The sequence below is a fragment of the Onychostoma macrolepis genome, chromosome 10 (assembly GCF_012432095.1).
Source record: "Onychostoma macrolepis isolate SWU-2019 chromosome 10, ASM1243209v1, whole genome shotgun sequence".
Classification (NCBI taxonomy): Eukaryota; Metazoa; Chordata; class Actinopteri; order Cypriniformes; family Cyprinidae; genus Onychostoma; species Onychostoma macrolepis.
The window spans coordinates 15,208,260-15,227,869 of NC_081164.1; the positions used below are offsets into that span (position 1 = coordinate 15,208,260).

The following is a 19,610-nucleotide window of genomic DNA, read 5'->3' on the forward strand; positions in this document are numbered from 1 at the left end:
ATTAAAGACGTGACACCAAAACAACAAACAAAACATTTAATTAAAACATGAAAAACGGGTTGCGGTATCAAACAATTTTAAAGCATCATAGTGAAGAAATAAGTCTTTTTTTTTTAACAAATCAACTCATACAAACAAGTCAAATATAACGGTAGCAAACAAAACAAACAGAATTATGTACATTTAGTGTCAAAAATGTCATTTAGACTCCATTCCCATCTCAGATTACACAAGCTGAACATGAAAACAACACTGACAAACAAAGCTAAACACACAGTCTACTTAATTTAATCATTAGATTAAATATGATGGTCCTGGATGACCCATTTTCAGGAAACCCAACGAGCAAAAGGGCTTATTTGTATTAAATAAGATTTAAGTTAATAAAAATGATCTATTTACAATGGCTGGACCAGACGCTGGGCTTGTTAGCATGAGGAAACAGAGCAGGGAAAAAAAACAAACAAGGCTGTTTCCTGCTTAAGAAGAAAGAACCAAAGTCCTCTGAATGCTTACCAAAACTCACTCAGGAAATAATCAAATGCTCACTTAACATACTACTGTCTTGTTTCCTAAAATAGTACAGAACTCAACCTATTAAAACTTGGGAGACCACATATATTTCATATTTTTGAGAATTTCGACATCCTGTGCAGCTAAACAGCGCTTTACAGCGTGTCCTTTCCCAGTCTGAGTAGTGTAGTAGTTAATGTCAAGGACATTTGTTCTTTTCCCAGTCTAGTTTTAACTGAAGGACAGTCTGACTTTATTCATTCAGTTGAAGTTGTTTCTCATTTCACAGCGTCTCCCCCTCAAGCCCAGCGCTCTGGTCACCATCCTGCGAGCCACCACTGTGTCCGTCCGAGGCCTTTCCTTCACCGGCTGAATGAACTCTGTATGGCCGACATAAACATACTTGTTCAAAATTTGTATATTACTGACATTAGTAACATGACATTTGAGTGAATCTATTTATTTATTCTAAAATACATAAAATCCAAAATATACATACAATGACCTAAAACGTTTCTGTTAATTCTGTAAATCTGAGAGCTTTCTAACCCTGCATAGACAGCAATGCACCTGAAATGTTCCCAGACCCAGAAACACAGTACGGACATCAGTGGTTCAACCGCAATTTTTTGAAGCTACGAGAATAGTTTTTTGCGCAAAGAAAACAAATAACGACTTTATTAAACAATTTTTTCTCGTTTACGTGCAGAGGTACTCTCAATAATGGCAGAAGAGGTGATTTAGATAAGAATTGTTGAATAAAGTCATTATTTTTGTTTTCTTTGCATACTAAAAGTATTCTCGCAACTTCGAAAAATTAGGGTTGAAACATGGACTATTTTACCTTAGTCCTTACTACGTTTCTGGGTCTGGGAACATTTCAGTTGCGTTGCTGTCTATGCAGGGTCAGAAAGCTCTCGGATTTCATCAAAAAAAATCTTAATTGTTGTGAAGATAAACGATGGTCTTGCAGGTTTGGAACAACATGAGGGTGTTGTTCCAAATTTTCATTTTTGGGGGAACTATCACTTAAAACTTAATATAAGTCCTGAAAAAAATGTCATGGTTCTCACAAACATATTAAGCAGCAAAACTGTTAATAATAATAAATCATGTGACACTGAAGACTGGAGTAATGACCATCACAGAAATAAGTTGAATTTTAAAATATTTTTAAATATAAATGTTATTTCAAATTGTAATAATATTTCACAATATTACTATTTTACTGTATTCTTTTGATCAAAAAAATGCAGCCTTGATGAGCATAAAAGGCTTTCAAACGCATTAAAAGAAAAAAACGTATCGACTTCAAACATTTGAATAATATGCATGTTATTACTTTTCACTTGATTGTTACACCACTTCACAGTTTTAGAGTCCTTACATTTAATATTTTCATTAAAAGGGTTAAAAAGAAAATTTAAAGACCTTGTCAGGTATTTAAACCAGATTTTTTCATAAGTCTTCTAAAGTGAAAGCGTCTTTTCTGTACCTGCATGTCTGGTGGCTTTCCACTTTGCTTTCTGGCTCCCCTCTAGCAGCGTGCGGGTCTTCAGTATGGGATGTTTGAGGGACAGTGCCTGTGTAGCTGAACAGAGCCAAAGATGCATTTGTCAAGAATGATCATTCCTGATACACGAATGGAAAAAATACTGCCTAATGAAACAATACCTGCCGCCTGACTTGAAAATACACCGAGAGCATGAGTGTTATCCACCCACTTGATCTTCATCCCCCCTTCACTGGAAACAGAAGCAGATCAGTGTCACTTCATACATCTGTATCACTATTTCTTGTCAGAATATAGAGGTGACATATCACCTATAGTCAGCAAAGGCATCAAGCAGGTCGTCAGTTTTAAACATGGCAGGAAAGTCGTAGATCTCAATGACGTGGCTGAACTCCTGTGGGTCCAGCCAGATGTTTGCATAGGCTGGGAAATCAACGCAGGTGTTGAGTATGGTGATGTCCTCATGTTTGAGCTTGGCTTTGATCTAATAACCAAGAAGAATGAATGACTGTGTAAGAACAGACAAAATAAAGTTGTGCAAACAAACGTTTTCACAATCAAGTGATCAATACGTTTTGTACTAATATTTAATCTACATTTACAAAAAGATTTAGGAACAACTCGAAACCACACATACACAAAAATCACGTACTCTGGGTAGCCTTATAAATGTGTTAAAATGAAATCTCTATACTACTGTATTTTCCAGAATATAAGTCCTGTTATTATATTATCATCTGAATGTGCTGCAACTTCTATAATGCAACATTAAGCAAGCAAAACATAACTTTTGGATTTGTGCTGAATAAGAGGTAGCCAAGTGAGCCAAAGTTTTGTTTTTTCTTTAATTCTGTTTAGGTTTGGCATTTACAGTAAATATTGTTTATAATTAATGCCACTATAATTTGTGTTTGTTTTATACGTCTATTTTTATTTTATTTTTTTAAGTTGTGAGTATCATTAAATTTAAAGGTTTTATTGTGGAGTGAAAGGAACTAAAATACATGTTTATAGTGTTTATAATGTTTTTGGCAGTTTCATTTCATTTACTGTTATTTTACATTATTTCTTAATTTAATAACGAAATGTGAACACTGATGCAACTTGTCTGTTTTGATGCGATTTTGACCAGTTTTACTTCAGTATTGCGATACATAGTTTTTAGTAATATTTAGAATTTGTTTTTCATTTTATATAATTTTTTTAGTTAAAGTTTTAGTAATTTTGTTGTTTGGTAGTATTCATCTTTATTTCAGTTTTATTTATTTTAGTACAATTAAGTTAAAATAAATGACATTTTTTATAGTTCATATTATTTCTGGTACTTATTTAATTTATTTAAGTTTCTAATTTTCAAATTCTAATCTGTGATTATTTGAATAACTTCAAATAATCCATGCAATTATTAGTGAATGCAATTAGTAACCACTAAGTTACAATACCTCAGAGAGCAAACTTTCATCAACGTCCTGCTGCTGGAGTGTGGCATCAGTGGGAAGGTCCGTGTTGTTGGCACAGGTTTCATCTGTTTCATCATCTAACGTCAAAGATGTGAAGAAAGACACAGTCTGGTCCCAGGCTGGAGGCCACGGTGACGGACCCGACCTCGAAAGCTGCACAAACTCCTCATCGCCCAGTGACTGGCCAGTACTGTCCACCTCTGGCTTCTGATTGGTTACAAGAGGATCCTTAGCAACGTCAGAGGAGGATCCCACAGATGATTCCTTGAGATTCGGTTGTTCCAGATCTATCTTATGTCTCATAACACGCGGAATGTAAATAGCCTTGTCTGGCCGTCTGGCTCTCCGACTGTTGTTGAAGCCGGTCTCCATGTCTCTGTCCCGACTCCGCGCTCGCTCATTGGATCTGCCCTCCGTATCTATCTGGTCTTCTTCTGGCAACCTGTCAGATGTTAATTAACAACATGAAGTGCATTAAAAAATAAATAAATTACATCTCGAAATGGGCTTCGTGACGGAACTGCAGGGGGTTTGTGAGTTTAATGATAAGCTAATAATTAGGAATAATTTATTGCTGTTGTGTGAATAATATGTAATCAATATAAAAGTAAGTGTTGTCTGATTACAAATATTTTTCTAATTTAATAATTTCTTGATTTTTGGAATCTGATTACATGATCCAGATTACATGTAATCAGTTACTATTCAGCACTGGCACCACAATGATGAGACACTAACTCCATGAGTGTGTCATATGACATGAGCTCTGGCAGCTTTACCTGAGGTCTGAATAACACACTACGACTCTGCGAGCGCAGCCCTCGCCCACAGAGAAGGTGCTGAGGTTGGGATGACTTGCACTGGTTTGGTGAATCAAGAAGCGAAGTCGGCTCGGGACAGGAGGGAAGAGCAGAACGCTGCAGTTCAGAACATTTCATTTAGACAATATGGCAGGAAGCCCTAAATACAGTCATACATATGAGTGTGATGTATGTAAAATTCATTGCCACCGTCTTAGGGTGGTTGTCACGTCACTGCAGTTGCTAGGATGTTTGAGTGTTTTGTAAGGTAAGGGGTTTTGAATGTTTTTCATTGTTTTCTGCAATGCAGCTGCTTGAGTATTCAGAGTGCTTTTTGATCTGTTTCTATGTAGTTTTGAGTGTTGTTCCATCATGTTACTATGCAATTTATAAGGTTTCAATTGTTTTTGGTGTGCTAATTCATAGTTCTTCAATGATTTTAGCATGCTGCTATGCAATAGGGTGTTCTGGGTGGCTGTTTATCAGCCCATGTGGTCCTCGTGTCCCTGTATGACATGAAAACATCTCTAAAAATGTTGATGAGCATTACTATTGAAAGCTGCAAGTGTCTCTTCTTCAGAGGTGTGATGAAATGACCTTTTTTGCTCATTTCTCTGTTGAAACACATCCAGCTCCTCAAGGACTGTATGGATGAATTCAGTCTCTTGTTTGGGGAGGTAACAGCCATTGATACGAGGAAGAGCCAGGGTGTCAGAGGACGACGATCTTTATCCACAGAGACTTACAGGAGATGCTTTAGTCTCTACACACTTAAAAAAATATATATTAAAGACCACATCAGTAACTTACAGGCCAAACATCACAGAACAACAATATAAAGCTCCGAGCTTGTGTTCACTGAGGCAAACTAAACTGCCCAAAACAAAACATAAAAGCCTTTAAGCCGTTATTGTATTGTCACCTGCTAAAGTAACGTTATGAATCAAATACAAATAGCTAAGTATTATCAGGGAACCTGAATGACATTAAACATCTAAACTCACTTGAACATTAGCTACTAGCTTAGCTCGCCAGCCCCACTCAATACCATTAAACGCGTTTCAAGACGCGACTGGTTTAGACAAATAAACTCACACCACTCGAAGGAGACCGTTAAACGCGATTAAATCCCAGTCAAAACGACAAATCTTGACAGCCGCGACACAGTAACAACACTAAATTTAACCGGCATGAAGATTTTCGGTGTGGAAGTGTTTAGTTCCCTCTAGCGGTCAGGGGTGCAATTGACCTATCGGTAAGCCCCTCCCCTCGAACGCAGACTAGCCAATGGCAGTCGAGTATCAGTTGCTCGGGGAGCGGAACTCGGATCTTTAGGTTTCAGCGCGAAACATTGGAAGATCCGAAGCTTGCATCGGTTTTATGGGGGTTATGCTTCAAAAATGGAAAAACGATGTGCCTGGGGTACTTGATTCACTGATTCCATGTATCCTGAGAGGATGGGCGATATAATTTATTACATTTCCTGAATCCAAACAAAACAGAGCAAAATGTCCCTAAGTATTCACCCCAATACAAATTAAGACAAAAACGTTCATTTTCTGGTTGTCATACACTCATTAAGCTACAATTTTCATCAGAACGTTAACGTTATCTTGTGCTTTAGCAAGGTATCTCTGGCTAAAACTAGCTAACATTAAAGTTAATGAGCCCATGCTAATGTACAAACCTAAATAGCGGACTGTTCTCACGTCTTGTACAGTGTAGGTCAAAAACACATAAACGAAGGTCTACATTTCAGTGCCTCTCCATATTAAACTGGTTAAATGTACATTAATTTAATCGTACCCTGCCATACATGAACTGTTGATCCTGCATGTTGTCATCCGCGATCGTGATGACTAACCGTAATATGAGACTTCTCTCGCTTGCATTGTGATCTATAAACCCTTGTTTCGAGTTACCCACCGTAACGTTATTTATTTTAAAATATTTTATAAATCCCTCCATGGAATATTTAATTCCCATTTGGTGGCCTTCTGTGTCCAAAATTGTGCAAAAACATCGTGGGACATGGTTTTCACACTGCAGCTGTCATTGTAAGACAGTGAGCAACTCCGTTTGTTTGTCCGAGGGAGCAACAGTAACTAAGGGGGGCGGGGCTTACCGATAGGTCAGTTACGGCCATGGCTTGTTCCTCTTTCTTATTTTTTTCCCCCCATTTAAATTTTCCTTGTAAATTCTACTACTGTGTGTCTATATTGAATATAGCGAGTATAGCCAAGTAAATGTCATATAAATTAATTTGCTATCCATGCTTCTGAATTTGGGGATGTAAACACCAGTCTGATGTGGTCAACTTCATCCCCTGTTAAGGGGAATATGAAAATAAAAAAATAAAAAAGTAAATAGAAATTCTTATTTGTAAAATTACCATTTTTTAAACGCTCAATCTTTATTTTACAGACCTTCTGTGTTAGCATTTTTTGCTCAGACTTAGTGTAATGGCTAATTTTAAGTCAAAATGTCCACCCTGTTAAGGCAGAAAACCTAACAGGCTGGACACTTTAGTGTACATAGTGACAGTGAAAGCAATTGATGTTTAAGTTGAAGAAGTAGTGTATTTAAACTCTATTAAATTTGTTGTTCATTTGTCCCTAACAGGGTGGACAGTTTTGGTTCTCCTTCTCATTTAATTTGGCTCATAATTGTATAAATTTATACAGCTAAGGTTGTATATACCATATATTTAAATACCAAAATTATTTTTCACGTTTTACAGCTCCCTATCATGATTACAAGAATTTATTAAAAAAGTGTTTTTTTTATTTTATTAATTGTGTTATGTCCAAAAGACTCCGAATGCATGGAATGACCCATTTATTACTATTATTTTTGTTTTGTTTGTTAACTTTTTTGTTAGTCAAACACCTTTGTCCTAAAATATTTGAAGTCCTCTAATATTTAAAGTTACACTTCTTTGATATTAATGGTCACATTATATTATATTAAGATATAATAAGATAAAAAAGTAATCCAAAAGTAACCCATCATCAGTCAAAACATCTAGATCACATTACTGACTAGATTTTTCATCATGTAATTTGTTTCAGATTTTATTTGTAAGTAATCTTCCCAGCACTGTGTGTGTGTGTGTGCGTTTAAAAAAAAATGCAGACAAATGAATCAATTTGTTCAAGAAAACACTATTTATTGTACGATACATAGTTTAAATAAGTGTCAAAAGATTTTCAAAAAAGACATTATGATACAACACTGATAAAAAGATTTACGCAAGAAACAGGTCGAACTGACAGCAGTCTGAAATACAAGCTGGAGATGCAATATTATATGCAAACCATGCCTTTTAAGGATTTATGGCATATGTGTGTAATAAGGATTATATTGCAGACCCCAATTAAAGTACAGTAGTTCAATGGTAAATATAGTCAAATGTAGTGTTAAAACAGCATGGAAGAAAACACAAACTGTTTTTGCAAGAGGGGAATGGAATAGAACAGTGACTTGAAGTAACTAAACTGATGACATAAAATCATTAAATATAACAAACTGTAACTATCAGTCTCAAATTTCCACTTACACAAAACTGAAGCTTCTTCATGAATTTAATGACCATTCTAACAAGCACATATTGGAGCAGATTTCTCAAAAACTAATTTTTACTATGTGAACAGAGTCACAAAAGATTTGAATAATCAATATGCAACTGTATTATGACAGAACATTGTGCACTTAATCTATACTTCCCATTCAAGACAAGTATATACAGAAAACAAGAGAACGGAACGCACTGGAGCTGCAATATAAAATTACATGGCACAACATAGATTTAAAACAACTCAGTTTAAGTAAGACATTGGAAAGCTGTTAGATGAGGGAAAGCTGGTTTGGAGAGTTTCATTAAGATACATATTATAACCACTCTCTCCCTCTGTCCAAAAAAAACAAAAAAACATTAATGGATCAATGGTCTGAAATTAAAGGTATGCTATCTACATTTAAAGCAATAGGGTTGTGATATCATGAGATAGAGAAGCAGGTTCTGAGTCCAGCAGGCCAATAATCACATTCCAAACATGATCCTTCAGGAAGAAATAAAACAAAATGATTATCCAATGCACTATATAATCGAGATACCATCATAGGTCGAAAAGTATTTACCTTTGGTGTGTTTTATCTTGAACCAATACTTCTATCCTCAAAAATAGTGATCTCCACCTTTGAAAACTCAAATTAAGGAATTTAAGTGCTGTTAGACTTTTTTACAGTCCCAAAGTTATAGTTATAGTATAGTATATATATATATATAACATAACAAACGTTAACAAAAGATGAGCTTGAACTATATATTTATATATATAGAGAGAGAGAGAGAGAGTGTTATAGTATAGTATAGTATAGTGTGTGTATATATATATATATAGCTCAAGTTCATCTTTTATTAACGTTTAAAATAATCTATGGAATACTAAATTAAATGTTGTGACATTAAACATGTCTCATTGTCACTTTTGACCAATTTAATGCATCCTTGCTGAATAAAAGTCAGTCCGGTCAGAAAACTGTAGGAAGGATACAACCCTGAGGCCCCTCTCTATGGGGTCAGTCAGGAGAAGCCCAAGAGGAGCGTAGATCTTCTCATTCTGCTCCTGGATGTACTTGGCAATCTTTTTCAGCATCTGAATGAATTCAACACAATATTGAAATCTATACGCATAATATGATATTGATGACAACTAGGGCCAATCGCTCTATCAACTCACCTTCTCATAGTGGGTCTCCATGCAGAGGAAGATTGTGTATGCAGTGAGACAGGCCAGACAGCCCTCCAGATATGACCTGCCACCCAACTTTTCCGCCTCTGCATAGAGATTATTCAGGGTCTGTACGGTCTCCTCAAACTGCTGCTTGTCAATCTGTAACAACAAAACTATTATCAGTATTCAGAATGCATTTGCCAAAGCTTTGGATATATTTGACATCTGTAAATACAGATTAGTGGTAAATAGTTTCTTTGTGTTTGCTATGGATCTCCACACACCCTGCTCTCCAGCTCTGCTGGGAACTTGGTCTGGAACTTGCAGATGGTTCCAGAGGTGTAGTCTCTCTGAACAAAAACCTTGGAGGCGACGGCTGCTTGCCGCAGGTCCTGCAAGCTGTGCGTCTGGTGGGAAAAAACACAGATTATGGATTATTAACAAAAACAATACATCTTCTATCCTCAAAAATAGTGATCTCCACCTTTTAAACACTTTAAGGGGAGACACTGCAGGCAAAAACACTTTTTTCATGCACCTGTCAAATTTGAGATTTTGGGCTTTTTGGTTTTTAATTAAGCATTTTTTCAGACTAGTGGAAAGAAAACATCCAAAAGACACTTGAGTGTTTCTTTTATAGCACTTTATCTATTTGTGTCAATAGAATCAATTACAATACATATATTTCGCAACATGAGTTTTTTGTTTCTTCTACACTGAGCCATAATTCTCCACTTCAGTAGCACTTACACTTTCCATTTTTATTCCCGTCTATATCCTGAAGGTTTTTACAGAGGGATTTGTTCACATATAATTTGCTTGATTATATACATTCCCCCCAAAATTGAGAAAATATATTGTTTTCTGTCTGTTCTAAGTGTTTTCTGGATTATGGACAGACATAAATGAGATACACAAAATGCCCTCTGTAAAAACATTTGAATCTAATATGTAAATAAATTAAATAAACAAGAATTTTGAAACTGACTTCATCCAGTGTTCATATGTTTGTACTAGAAATTTATTTTAATTAACATAATTTCATTAAATAATGCCTCATTTGCACATTTAAACCTAACTTTTAAAAATAAATGTTTGCAATTATCAATGTAATCAATCAACTAGGTAAGGCGATAACCGTTTTTTTTTTTTTTCTTTTTTTTACCCCATTTACCTGCAGTGTCTCACCTTAAAACTCTGAAAGTGTTTTTCCTGTGATGCAGACATACAAGTTGACATCGCTCAAGAAAATCTATGAAATATTCAATTTTAAGATCCAATAACAGGTTACTAAACTAAGGTTTGCCATGTCCAAATAAACAGTAAATGTATTATATTTTTAATATTTAAAGAACAGTAATATTATGAAATATTAGTACAATTTAAAATAACTGCTTCTTTATTTGAATATATTTTTTCAAATGTAATTTAATCCAGTGATGGCAAAGCTAGTTTTTCAGCATCATTACTCCAGTCTTCAGTATCACATGATGATCCTTCAGAAATCATTCCAATATGATGACTTGATGACCAAGAAACATTTTGACTATTAAAAACACAGGAAATCATACCTAATACACCGAAACTACACACACAACGCCCTTATAGCATCAGCAAATACAGTAAGTTACATTTAAATAAAACGACTGAAATCTAACGACAACGTGAACCTCGTTTTAAACATCATACCTGGTTTAAGATTTATATGAATATATTGTCAGTAAAAGTGAGGATCTAAATTTTACGAAAGTTAATCATCGACGTCGATATTTATATTTGACGACCACTGAAGAAACGCTAACGTGTCAAATAATAGCGGTATTACAAGTACACGTGTGAATTAATCAAATAGTAGGAGAGCGAAACGTTTATTATAACACATTATTTCAGACGTCTACATTTGTCAATGAACAAGAAGAAAAGTGTAATTAAATTTTGTTTTTATTCACGTACCTCCGCCATAGTGGCTGCTGTTCCTCTTCCTGTTTTTCGAACTCCTGTCCTCCACAAAACACAGTCCGGAAGGAACCTTAGACTTTCTTCATCAGTTCCGCTGCTACACCAAATCCATACGGCGAAGTTTTATTGTATTTTTATTTTCATCACCTTACGGATGAAGTATTGTGAATTAACTTATTTGGTGAAAATCTAATTTACTTAAAAATAAACACCATTGCCAGTTTACAGCTATTTCACAGTAAAATAGCTACCTATAAAGAAAATATATAAAGTGACACAAGAAGGTAATTATTTCACAATCTGATGTTTTTTAATATAAAAACAAAATAATATTGTATAATAGTTTCAGAAGTTGCTAAAATGAAGTGGTAATCTCATAAATTATAATCTTCCTTTTAAACTAAAAACAATTAATTTGCAGTTCCCAAAGGGATTTAGTTGTTTTGGATGTAATTTAAATGTAAAACAGAGATGATCTCACTAGATATTGATCATAGTAATGATGTATTTGTTTGCCAGCATTAAGACACTAGTGTCACAACATTTGAAGGAAATTGTGCTCATATACTTGAGAAAAGGAAAGCCCAGTCCATCTTACTAATGGTGTTTATTCACATTTATTACAGAATAATTTGTGATACTGAGTGAAACCTAAAGGAGAAAAGGTTAATGCTTAAAACAGTTCTCTCTCCATGTCTCCATCTGTGTTTTTGAAATCCTACTTGGATGACTTATACAGGGTGACATAAAACAGAGAAAAGCCAGCCTTACATGATGAATGATACATCGGTGAAACCATTTATTCCTAAAGGTTCCCACGGGACACCTGGGCCATTTTTCATAACATACAAAATTTTCACCATCACTCAGTTGATTTTAGACAGCACTGGATGAACTCAGTATGGACATAAAATAAGCTTGTGGTGCACCTTGACAGTCTGTGAGATCTCTAAAAACCATTTGTCAGATCATATATCAGACAATATTTTGTAAAAATAGCATGTTGTGCAGTAATGTTTTATTTTATATTTTCTCAGTGTGTCAAGTTTATGCAGGCACAATTTCAAATGAGGAAACTCCAGTACTGTAATTAAGACCAGAGATGAAAAACATTTGTAAACATTTGTCTGTGAAACATTTTGTTTTGAATCATTCAACTCTGACTTTTGTTTCATTAATAGTGTTATTGCAGTTTAATAATCAGTTCTTAAATATATCCATATTATTTATTTATTTATGCATCAGTGTTATTTTAGTATTACACACACACACACACACACACACACTTTAATTTTCATTTTTAAGTTTTAGTTAAAAAAAATGTCTATATAGTTTTTTTTCTTAAGTTTTTGTTATTTTAGCACTTCAATGAAAATGAGAAATGTTAAATAAAATAAGGTTGCTAAAATATATTTTTATATTTTATTTCAGTTAATGTTTAATATTTTCATTAATGTTTAATATTTAATATTAATATTGTTCATGTTTAATAATAATATTTTTTATATTTAAGCAATGAAAATGTTTATAATTATTTTAGTTTTAGTTCATGATAACACTGATCTGGGTAAAATCATTTTAATTCATGTTTACATTTTAATAAAAATAATAAGAATTTATTAAGGATGTTGTTTAAAACATGAATTCAGGTAAATTAAAATAATACACATTTTATTTTTTTTCTACAAAAATAATCAAATGTTGGTGCTGTGAAGTGAAATAATAAGCAGGTGTTTGGCATGTTTTACTATATTATAATAGGGAACTATCAGTTTAAATGAATTTATTGACTGCAATTCTATGAACAAAGTGACCAAAACAATATCAAATACCCCAAAACACAACTCAGTCCTCAATCAAGTTTTCTTTATAGTGTTCTGCAACTTTATTCAAATTTCACCAATGCAATATCAGGGGAACAGAAAATATGTTTTACTAGTATGACTGCTGTATAAAATATCAGGAAAATATCTGATTCCAGCCAAGTCATGAGTGGAGACATTCATAAATCTCTGAATGACCCTCATTTATACATGCAGTAGACGCTTACAACAGGTGGTCTCACTGGAGGGATACATGGTCTGCTACCACCAAAGATCATCTCGTGTGGAGAAATCAAGGGTAAACACATCATGATGACAGATACATTTTGGTGAAATTAAACCATCTTATGTGACGACGAGTTTGGCATCCCATGATAGCATGTCTGTTTTCATTCAACTGTCACTTCATTATGAACATTGTGAAATAATCGTGTGGTTATGAAAGCCAGAACACAGCTGCAGTAATGTGAGAGAGGAAATGCCCACATTAGCTTTTGTAATGGTTGAAGTTAGAGTTTGGGTAGAGGCTGCTCTCGGTGTGAAAAGCAAACGAGACACAGTGCAGGGCATCTCGCAAGCATCTGCAGCCCAGTCCTAGAAACCCAGCCAAAAGTCACAGATGCTTCATTATAAATTCTAAATAATGTGTCTTTGTAGCAGAGGAGCCATCCGGCTTGCATTGACCTACTTGACAAACACTGTTATAAATCAGGCTGTGGAACTTTTATAGAATTAGATCAGACATTTTACAGATGCACCACTGATACAGTCCATGTACAGCCATTTTCACGTACATTTTATTAGTCTGTTACACAAGAGCCTTTCAACCTGGAGCCTCTTTCAACAAATGCAGCTGTTTGAATGCCAGTTTTACCCAAGATGGTTTAAAGGAACAGTTCACCCAAAAATGAAAATGCAGTCAACCTCAGGCCATCCAAGATGTAGGCTAGATGAGTTTGTTTCTTCATCAGAACAGATTTGGAGAAATTTAGCATTACGTCACTGTCTCACCAACGGATCCTCTGCAGTGAATGGGTGCCGTCAGAATGAGTGTCCAAACAGCTGATAAAAAAAATCACAATAATCCACAAGTTATGCACACGACTCCAGTCCATACATTAATGTCTAATGAAGTAAAACTAAAAGGATTCATGTATTTAGACAAATTCATCATTAAAATATTAAAACTTTGGACTGCTTTGCTTGTAAACAGTGCTTGTTCTGTGCATATTTCACTCCTGATTCAGACAAGACAACTTATCTTTCTTTACTGACAGATGTCAGCTTAAATGTCTCGGGATACTAAAATAAATACATGCAATTTATTTTTTTCTGCTTCATATTTATTAGCAAAAACATTAAATATTATGAACAAATATGAAAGATATAAAATTAAGATTTGTGTAGGCTATACTGTACTCACACAACATAGGGCTACTTTATGAATCAACAGAAAAAAAGTTATACAAATTCTATACATAGTGTGTTTTGAGTGTGATAGACCACCGTGTGACACGTTCTTTCCTTTCTTTCTTTTTTTCTCAGTCAGTAGAACGATTCATTCGCGAAGTGGGGATCATTCTATTCTTCATCCGATACTTATAAGAGAGTGATGCATCATAAATTATAGTGTATCACCTATAATATATTGCATTAAAATGTTAATTGTAAAATTCTGTTAAAATATTTTTACACGTGCGCACATATTATCTAAAGATTCGGTCAATAGGCACAAGGTGATAATGAATTATTTTAGTCCCCTTGCATAAAGAAAAAAATACATATATATATATATATTTGTCAAGCACATTGAGCAATCTTCGCGTTATGCCAAGCCGGTTGCATTACTATTGGTTGTTTCACCTTTCAAGCGCGTTCATTACGCTGGCGCTGCGCAACGGAACGGCAGCGCGCGACACTCTCATATCGAGACTGTGGAGAACGAGGACGTCACAGAAACCTAGTTAGTGCAGTACTGATGCAAAAACATACTTTTGAAGTCTCAGCAGTGCAACGCAGTTGGATATAACTGTTATTTTTTCCTCTTGTGCCATGAAGAACCTTCTCCCCAAGCTGTGGATCTTCATCGCTCCAGTTGTCTTCCTCCCTTTGCTCAACGCTGCCGAGTATGAGTACCAGTACACCTGGAAACCCGAGACGTGGGTGCACGGTTACGGCAAAAGCCCACAGTGCATGGAAATTCCCGAGGACCTGAGGTTGTGTTTTAATGTGGGCTACCACCAGATGCTGCTTCCCAATTTGCTGGAGCATGAAACCATAGCGGAGGTGAAGCAGCAAGCGGGCAGCTGGGTTCCTCTGGTGCACAAAGCCTGTCACCCCGGCACACAAGTGTTCCTCTGTTCGCTCTTCGCCCCTGTGTGCCTCGACAGACCCATATATCCGTGCCGCTGGCTGTGCGAGGCTGTCCGGGACAGTTGCACCCCTATTATGCAGGCGTTTGGGTTCCCTTGGCCTGAAATGCTCAACTGTGAAAAGTTTCCCCTGGGCGACGTGTGCATTTCTATGAACACCACCAGCAGCAATGATACGGACAAATCCCCAGGTGTGTATTATAGCGGTATTTGGCTGAATTTCACATTAGCTTTTTTTAAATCTTCCTTTTTATTCTTAAAAAATATGTTGCAGACAAATAAATTGTGCCTGTCTCTAGCTTATCTAAAATGTAATATAGTTTTTATGCTGTCACTTCACTGTTACGTTTCTTTTTACTATATAATTTACTGTTTTGGTTACATATTGTTACTGTAAAAATGTAAAAAAAAAAAAATGAAAATAAATAAATAAAAGTAAGAATCAGTAGGTGTGTCTTAAATTGTGAATTCTAGTTTGATAAGGCTGATTGTTTGTTTAGATTATGTTTATGATGGATTACAAAGAAATAACCCAGGGTTATTGACATGTATTTAGTTTTTCCTTAACATTACAGTGTTAAAATACATTTAATTTTGAAGTGACGTCAGTTATAACCTGCAGTAATAAATTTGTTGCATCTTTGCACCATTTTGAATTTGAAAATGTAAAAAATCAAGTTGATAAAAAACAGTATACAATTATTGTGATGCTGTTTGATGAACATAAAAACTAAACACACACATGTAAATACAAAATCAAAATAATACACTGATGATTATGAACATTTTTGGTTTTAAAGTTATTAAACATTTACACTTAGATCAATTTATAATCTTACAATTGCTTACATCTCAAGTTGCTAAACAAGCATTATTGAATACATCATAAGGCAGGACATTTGGATTCAATCTTTTTTTTTTCTTCTTCTTCTTCTTTCTTTAGGTGTCCCTTCTGTTTGTCCGCCATGTGACAATGAGATGAACACAGATGCAATTCTGGAACACATGTGTGCCAGTGAATTTGGTAATGAATTTTTTTTTGCAATATTGTATTAGTATTTAAAAATCCACCCTAAACTAAAGTACAGATTGCATCCACGTAATTACTTTAAATATGTAGTATATTTATTTTAAAAGATTAAATCTAAGATAAATAAAGAAAGCATAAATGATAACCTTGATTAGGTAGATTTTCCAGTTAAGTTGCTAACTGAGCTATTAATTTATTGTGTCTGACTATTAAAAAACATATTTTGTCTTTACCAACAAGAGAGAAATGAGAAACCGGCTGTTTTTGTTTTTTGTCCTGACTAGAGTTAACACGCTGATCTTATGGTATAAAGTTGAAACACACTACAAAGTCAAACCCTATACTGAGTTCAGAACAATTCTGAAAATGAGCTCTTATATAGACTATTATGGAAATCTGTCTGAAACATATTGCAACGCACCTCAGATGTGAAGGGTTTTGGCATAGTCCTTTTATGAACATAACAAGCAGTGAAAAGCAAAACTTATTCCAAACACTTTTCAGCATGCTGCTACTAACGCAAGTGATTTCAGAATGCTTCATTTATTGGCCAGCGCTTAATGACTTCAAGAGAACAAAATCCGATCGTCTGATTCCCATCATTGTGATTCCTCTCAGGTCCAGGTTTTTAGTCCACACATTTGTTTCCAATAATATAGCTGCCTGAAAAAAATATTTGTAATATTACTTTCCGGATTTGCAATCTATTTCTCTCTTGAGACAGTAAGAATAGTGCTGCTTAAACATAACAACATGTGTCCAATATTGTTTACCTCTGAATAGATCTTTTTCTGTTGCCATTATTTTGTTTTTAAATGCAACTTAGCATGGTCAAACCTTTTTTCTCTCTGTATATTTATAGTTTTTGTTTTTTTGTTTTTGTAGAACAACATACTCATAACAGTTGATTATTAGATTTCAACCGCAAATGGAGATATTTGGATTTATAAAAAGCAGAGCTACTTCTTCCATTGCAAATGCTGTTTCTAAGAACCAGTGATGTGGTCAGAATCCAGAAGGTCTTTTTTTTCAGGGTTTGAGATGTTGTCAAAGACAGGAAGCTTGCCGCTGGCAAGAATTTCATGGGACCTTTTATTTTATGGCAAGCTATCAAGCACCAACCCAGCAAAGGCTTTTTCTAGTCATTATAGGGTGACTGTCTAAAACAATGTGTAACACTGTTGAATGTGAAAATGAAAATATGCAGTCGTTACCTTAAACAGGTAGAAATTTCTACCTAATCTGAGTGTAATAATCATTTTTGATTAACATATATATTTTTAATTAATAAAACATAAAATGTAATTGTAACCACATGAAGCAAAATGTAGGTTACCTGAAATTTTCTACAGTGTATTTATGTTAATGCTTTAAGCTATAATTAAAATTATTGTTTTAAGCTCAATGTATAAATGCAGTACTTGAATAGCTTATCAATATAAATATATATATCGATATGAGAAAATACATCAATGGAAAACCTGATGTAGTTTGTGTTTCTTGGCTTTCTTTTTTGACCATTTTCCTTCCATTTCACTAGTGCCAATACATCATATGATAGATGTTTTGTCAAAATAAACCTCCAGAGAATAAGATCATTTTGCAGCTGAGGATGATTTTAAAGCTAGCGCTTTAAAAGACTGTAATGTTTTTGATTATGTGTAGTAGTTGTTCTGTTTTGTTGGTAATGCTAAACATTGTTATCCACAATACACCCATTTAATAATAACCCATTTAAAATGCTTAAATTCTTCCAAAATGCAATGCTTGAATAACCAATTATTTAAGGCGTGCCTCAGGGATCTGTAATAAGACTTTTTTGTTTTAGCATCACTAATAGAGCAAGTTTAGGAGAAATTGTGAAGTCTCTTTATTGATCTTGGATGGAATTAGAATTTGATGCGTACCCAAGAATCATATTCTCACACATCCTGGACGATATTGCGATACAACACATTGCACCATGCAGCTTTGCACAATTAGCACAGAATAGCATCTGAAAGACATAAACTAGAATGAGTTCTTGGCTAAAATGTGACAACAGATGATGAAAAACAGCCAAGTGTTCAGCATCTCCATAGCAAAGAAATACAACAATGACCTTAAGCAAAAATACTTCAAATATTTGCATTTTCCATCAGTACTTGGATGATTTTTTTAAATGAAGGTTTTACATAACCCTTTTAGATGTTACATAACTCTTTTGAATGTTTATTTAAGACTTCATAGGTGTGCAAAGAAACTGTCTCATTTAAACTTTCATGAACATCAATGAGTTCTCAAACCCACATTTTTCTTTTTGTAGCAATCAAGACGAAGATTAAGGAAGTCAAAACAGACAACTTAGACCGAAAAGTCATTCTGCAAAAAAAGAGGAAGGCGGTGAAGCTTGGAAATCTGAAAAAGCAGGACCTAAAGCAGCTTGTACTTTACCTGAAAAATGGAGCAGACTGTCCATGCCAACAACTGGAAAACCTAGGGAACAACTACTTAATCATGGGCCGCAGTGTGGGGAAACAGTATATATTGACAGGCATTCATAAGTGGGACAAATCTAGCAAAGAATTTAAGAAGGCCCTTAAAAAACTTAAAAGCCATAAATGTCCAGTTTTTGAGGCAGTGTTCAAGTGATTTTTGATCAGTTGGTTACTAATCTTTGTGAACTTTCCACTATAGCATTATATTACATTTTGCATTACAGTACAGTATAGAAAGGAACCATAGATGCCACAATCCAACTTAGTTTGTTTGCCCAATAAATGCCTGAATACATGCATACAAACAAGTGCCATTTAGTTCACTTTTTAAAATGTTCTTGAACATTTCTAACCAGTCCAAGTACAAAACAGTTATTCGCAGTTATTTACATTCCATTATGCTACAAGTCAGTTGAGTGAGTTCTGCTTTTGCAAACACTGCCTTTTGATATATCTTAATGTTTTCATGGTGGAATAATATCTATATCCATGCAATCTGTTAATAATGTTTATGTTTTATAACATTCATCACATCTATTAGGTATTCAGTAAAATGCATAAGACATGCACCTTAAACAATAAATAAATTTTTTGACGGTTTGTTGTTGCATAGGATGCAAATCACAGTTAATCATGCAGTGGAAGGTGTATTGCATGCCTGAGGACTTGCACAATGCACTGTAATCATTTAACATTAAAAGAGAAAATATTTTTAATATATTTGACTGCACTCTTTATTTATTACATTCGTGAGTGCTTTAAGCAAAAAAAAAAAAAAACAAGTAGCAGTGGTGACCTGCCAAGCAGTCCAGTTATAACAATAACATGCTGTGAAATTACTGCGAAATAATCACTTCGAATCAGAACAGATTAGAGAAATTTCAGACTCTGCATGTGCCCTGTGTAAGCAAACAGCCAGACAAAGTG

The 19,610-nt window shown here is 34.6% G+C and overlaps 3 protein-coding genes across 6 annotated transcripts; 1 reads left to right on the forward strand and 2 right to left on the reverse strand.

Annotated features, from left to right (window-relative positions):
* Positions 1-21: 21 nt before the first annotated feature.
* On the reverse strand, positions 22-6,403 carry r3hcc1 (R3H domain and coiled-coil containing 1). 4 transcript variants are annotated; one of them, XM_058789271.1, is made up of 8 exons: positions 6,213-6,403; positions 4,884-5,056; positions 4,266-4,403; positions 3,469-3,928; positions 2,338-2,510; positions 2,188-2,258; positions 2,009-2,104; positions 22-893 (listed from the first exon to the last, which is right to left on the reverse strand). In XM_058789271.1, exons 4-8 carry the CDS (start codon positions 3,856-3,858, stop codon positions 775-777), a joined length of 849 nt encoding a protein of 282 aa, XP_058645254.1. In that variant the 5' UTR covers positions 3,859-3,928; positions 4,266-4,403; positions 4,884-5,056; positions 6,213-6,403; the 3' UTR covers positions 22-774. The 4 variants fall into 4 exon arrangements, with proteins under 4 accessions (XP_058645254.1, XP_058645255.1, XP_058645251.1 ...); XM_058789272.1 differs by lacking the exon at positions 6,213-6,403 and adding an exon at positions 6,093-6,197; XM_058789268.1 differs by lacking the exon at positions 6,213-6,403 and adding an exon at positions 5,382-5,656.
* A 1,027-nt stretch (positions 6,404-7,430) lies between these two features.
* golga7 (golgin A7) lies at positions 7,431-11,085 on the reverse strand. Its single transcript, XM_058789273.1, has 6 exons — positions 10,976-11,085; positions 9,307-9,429; positions 9,029-9,181; positions 8,843-8,944; positions 8,427-8,483; positions 7,431-8,347 (listed from the first exon to the last, which is right to left on the reverse strand). The coding sequence occupies exons 1-5, from the start codon at positions 10,982-10,984 to the stop codon at positions 8,439-8,441; spliced, it is 432 nt and encodes a 143-aa protein (XP_058645256.1). The 5' UTR covers positions 10,985-11,085; the 3' UTR covers positions 7,431-8,347; positions 8,427-8,438.
* Positions 11,086-14,660: 3,575 nt separating this feature from the next.
* sfrp1b (secreted frizzled-related protein 1b) lies at positions 14,661-19,399 on the forward strand. Its single transcript, XM_058789738.1, has 3 exons — positions 14,661-15,367; positions 16,120-16,200; positions 18,512-19,399. Exons 1-3 carry the CDS (start codon positions 14,857-14,859, stop codon positions 18,835-18,837), a joined length of 918 nt encoding a protein of 305 aa, XP_058645721.1. The 5' UTR covers positions 14,661-14,856; the 3' UTR covers positions 18,838-19,399.
* The last annotated feature ends 211 nt before the right edge of the window (positions 19,400-19,610 follow it).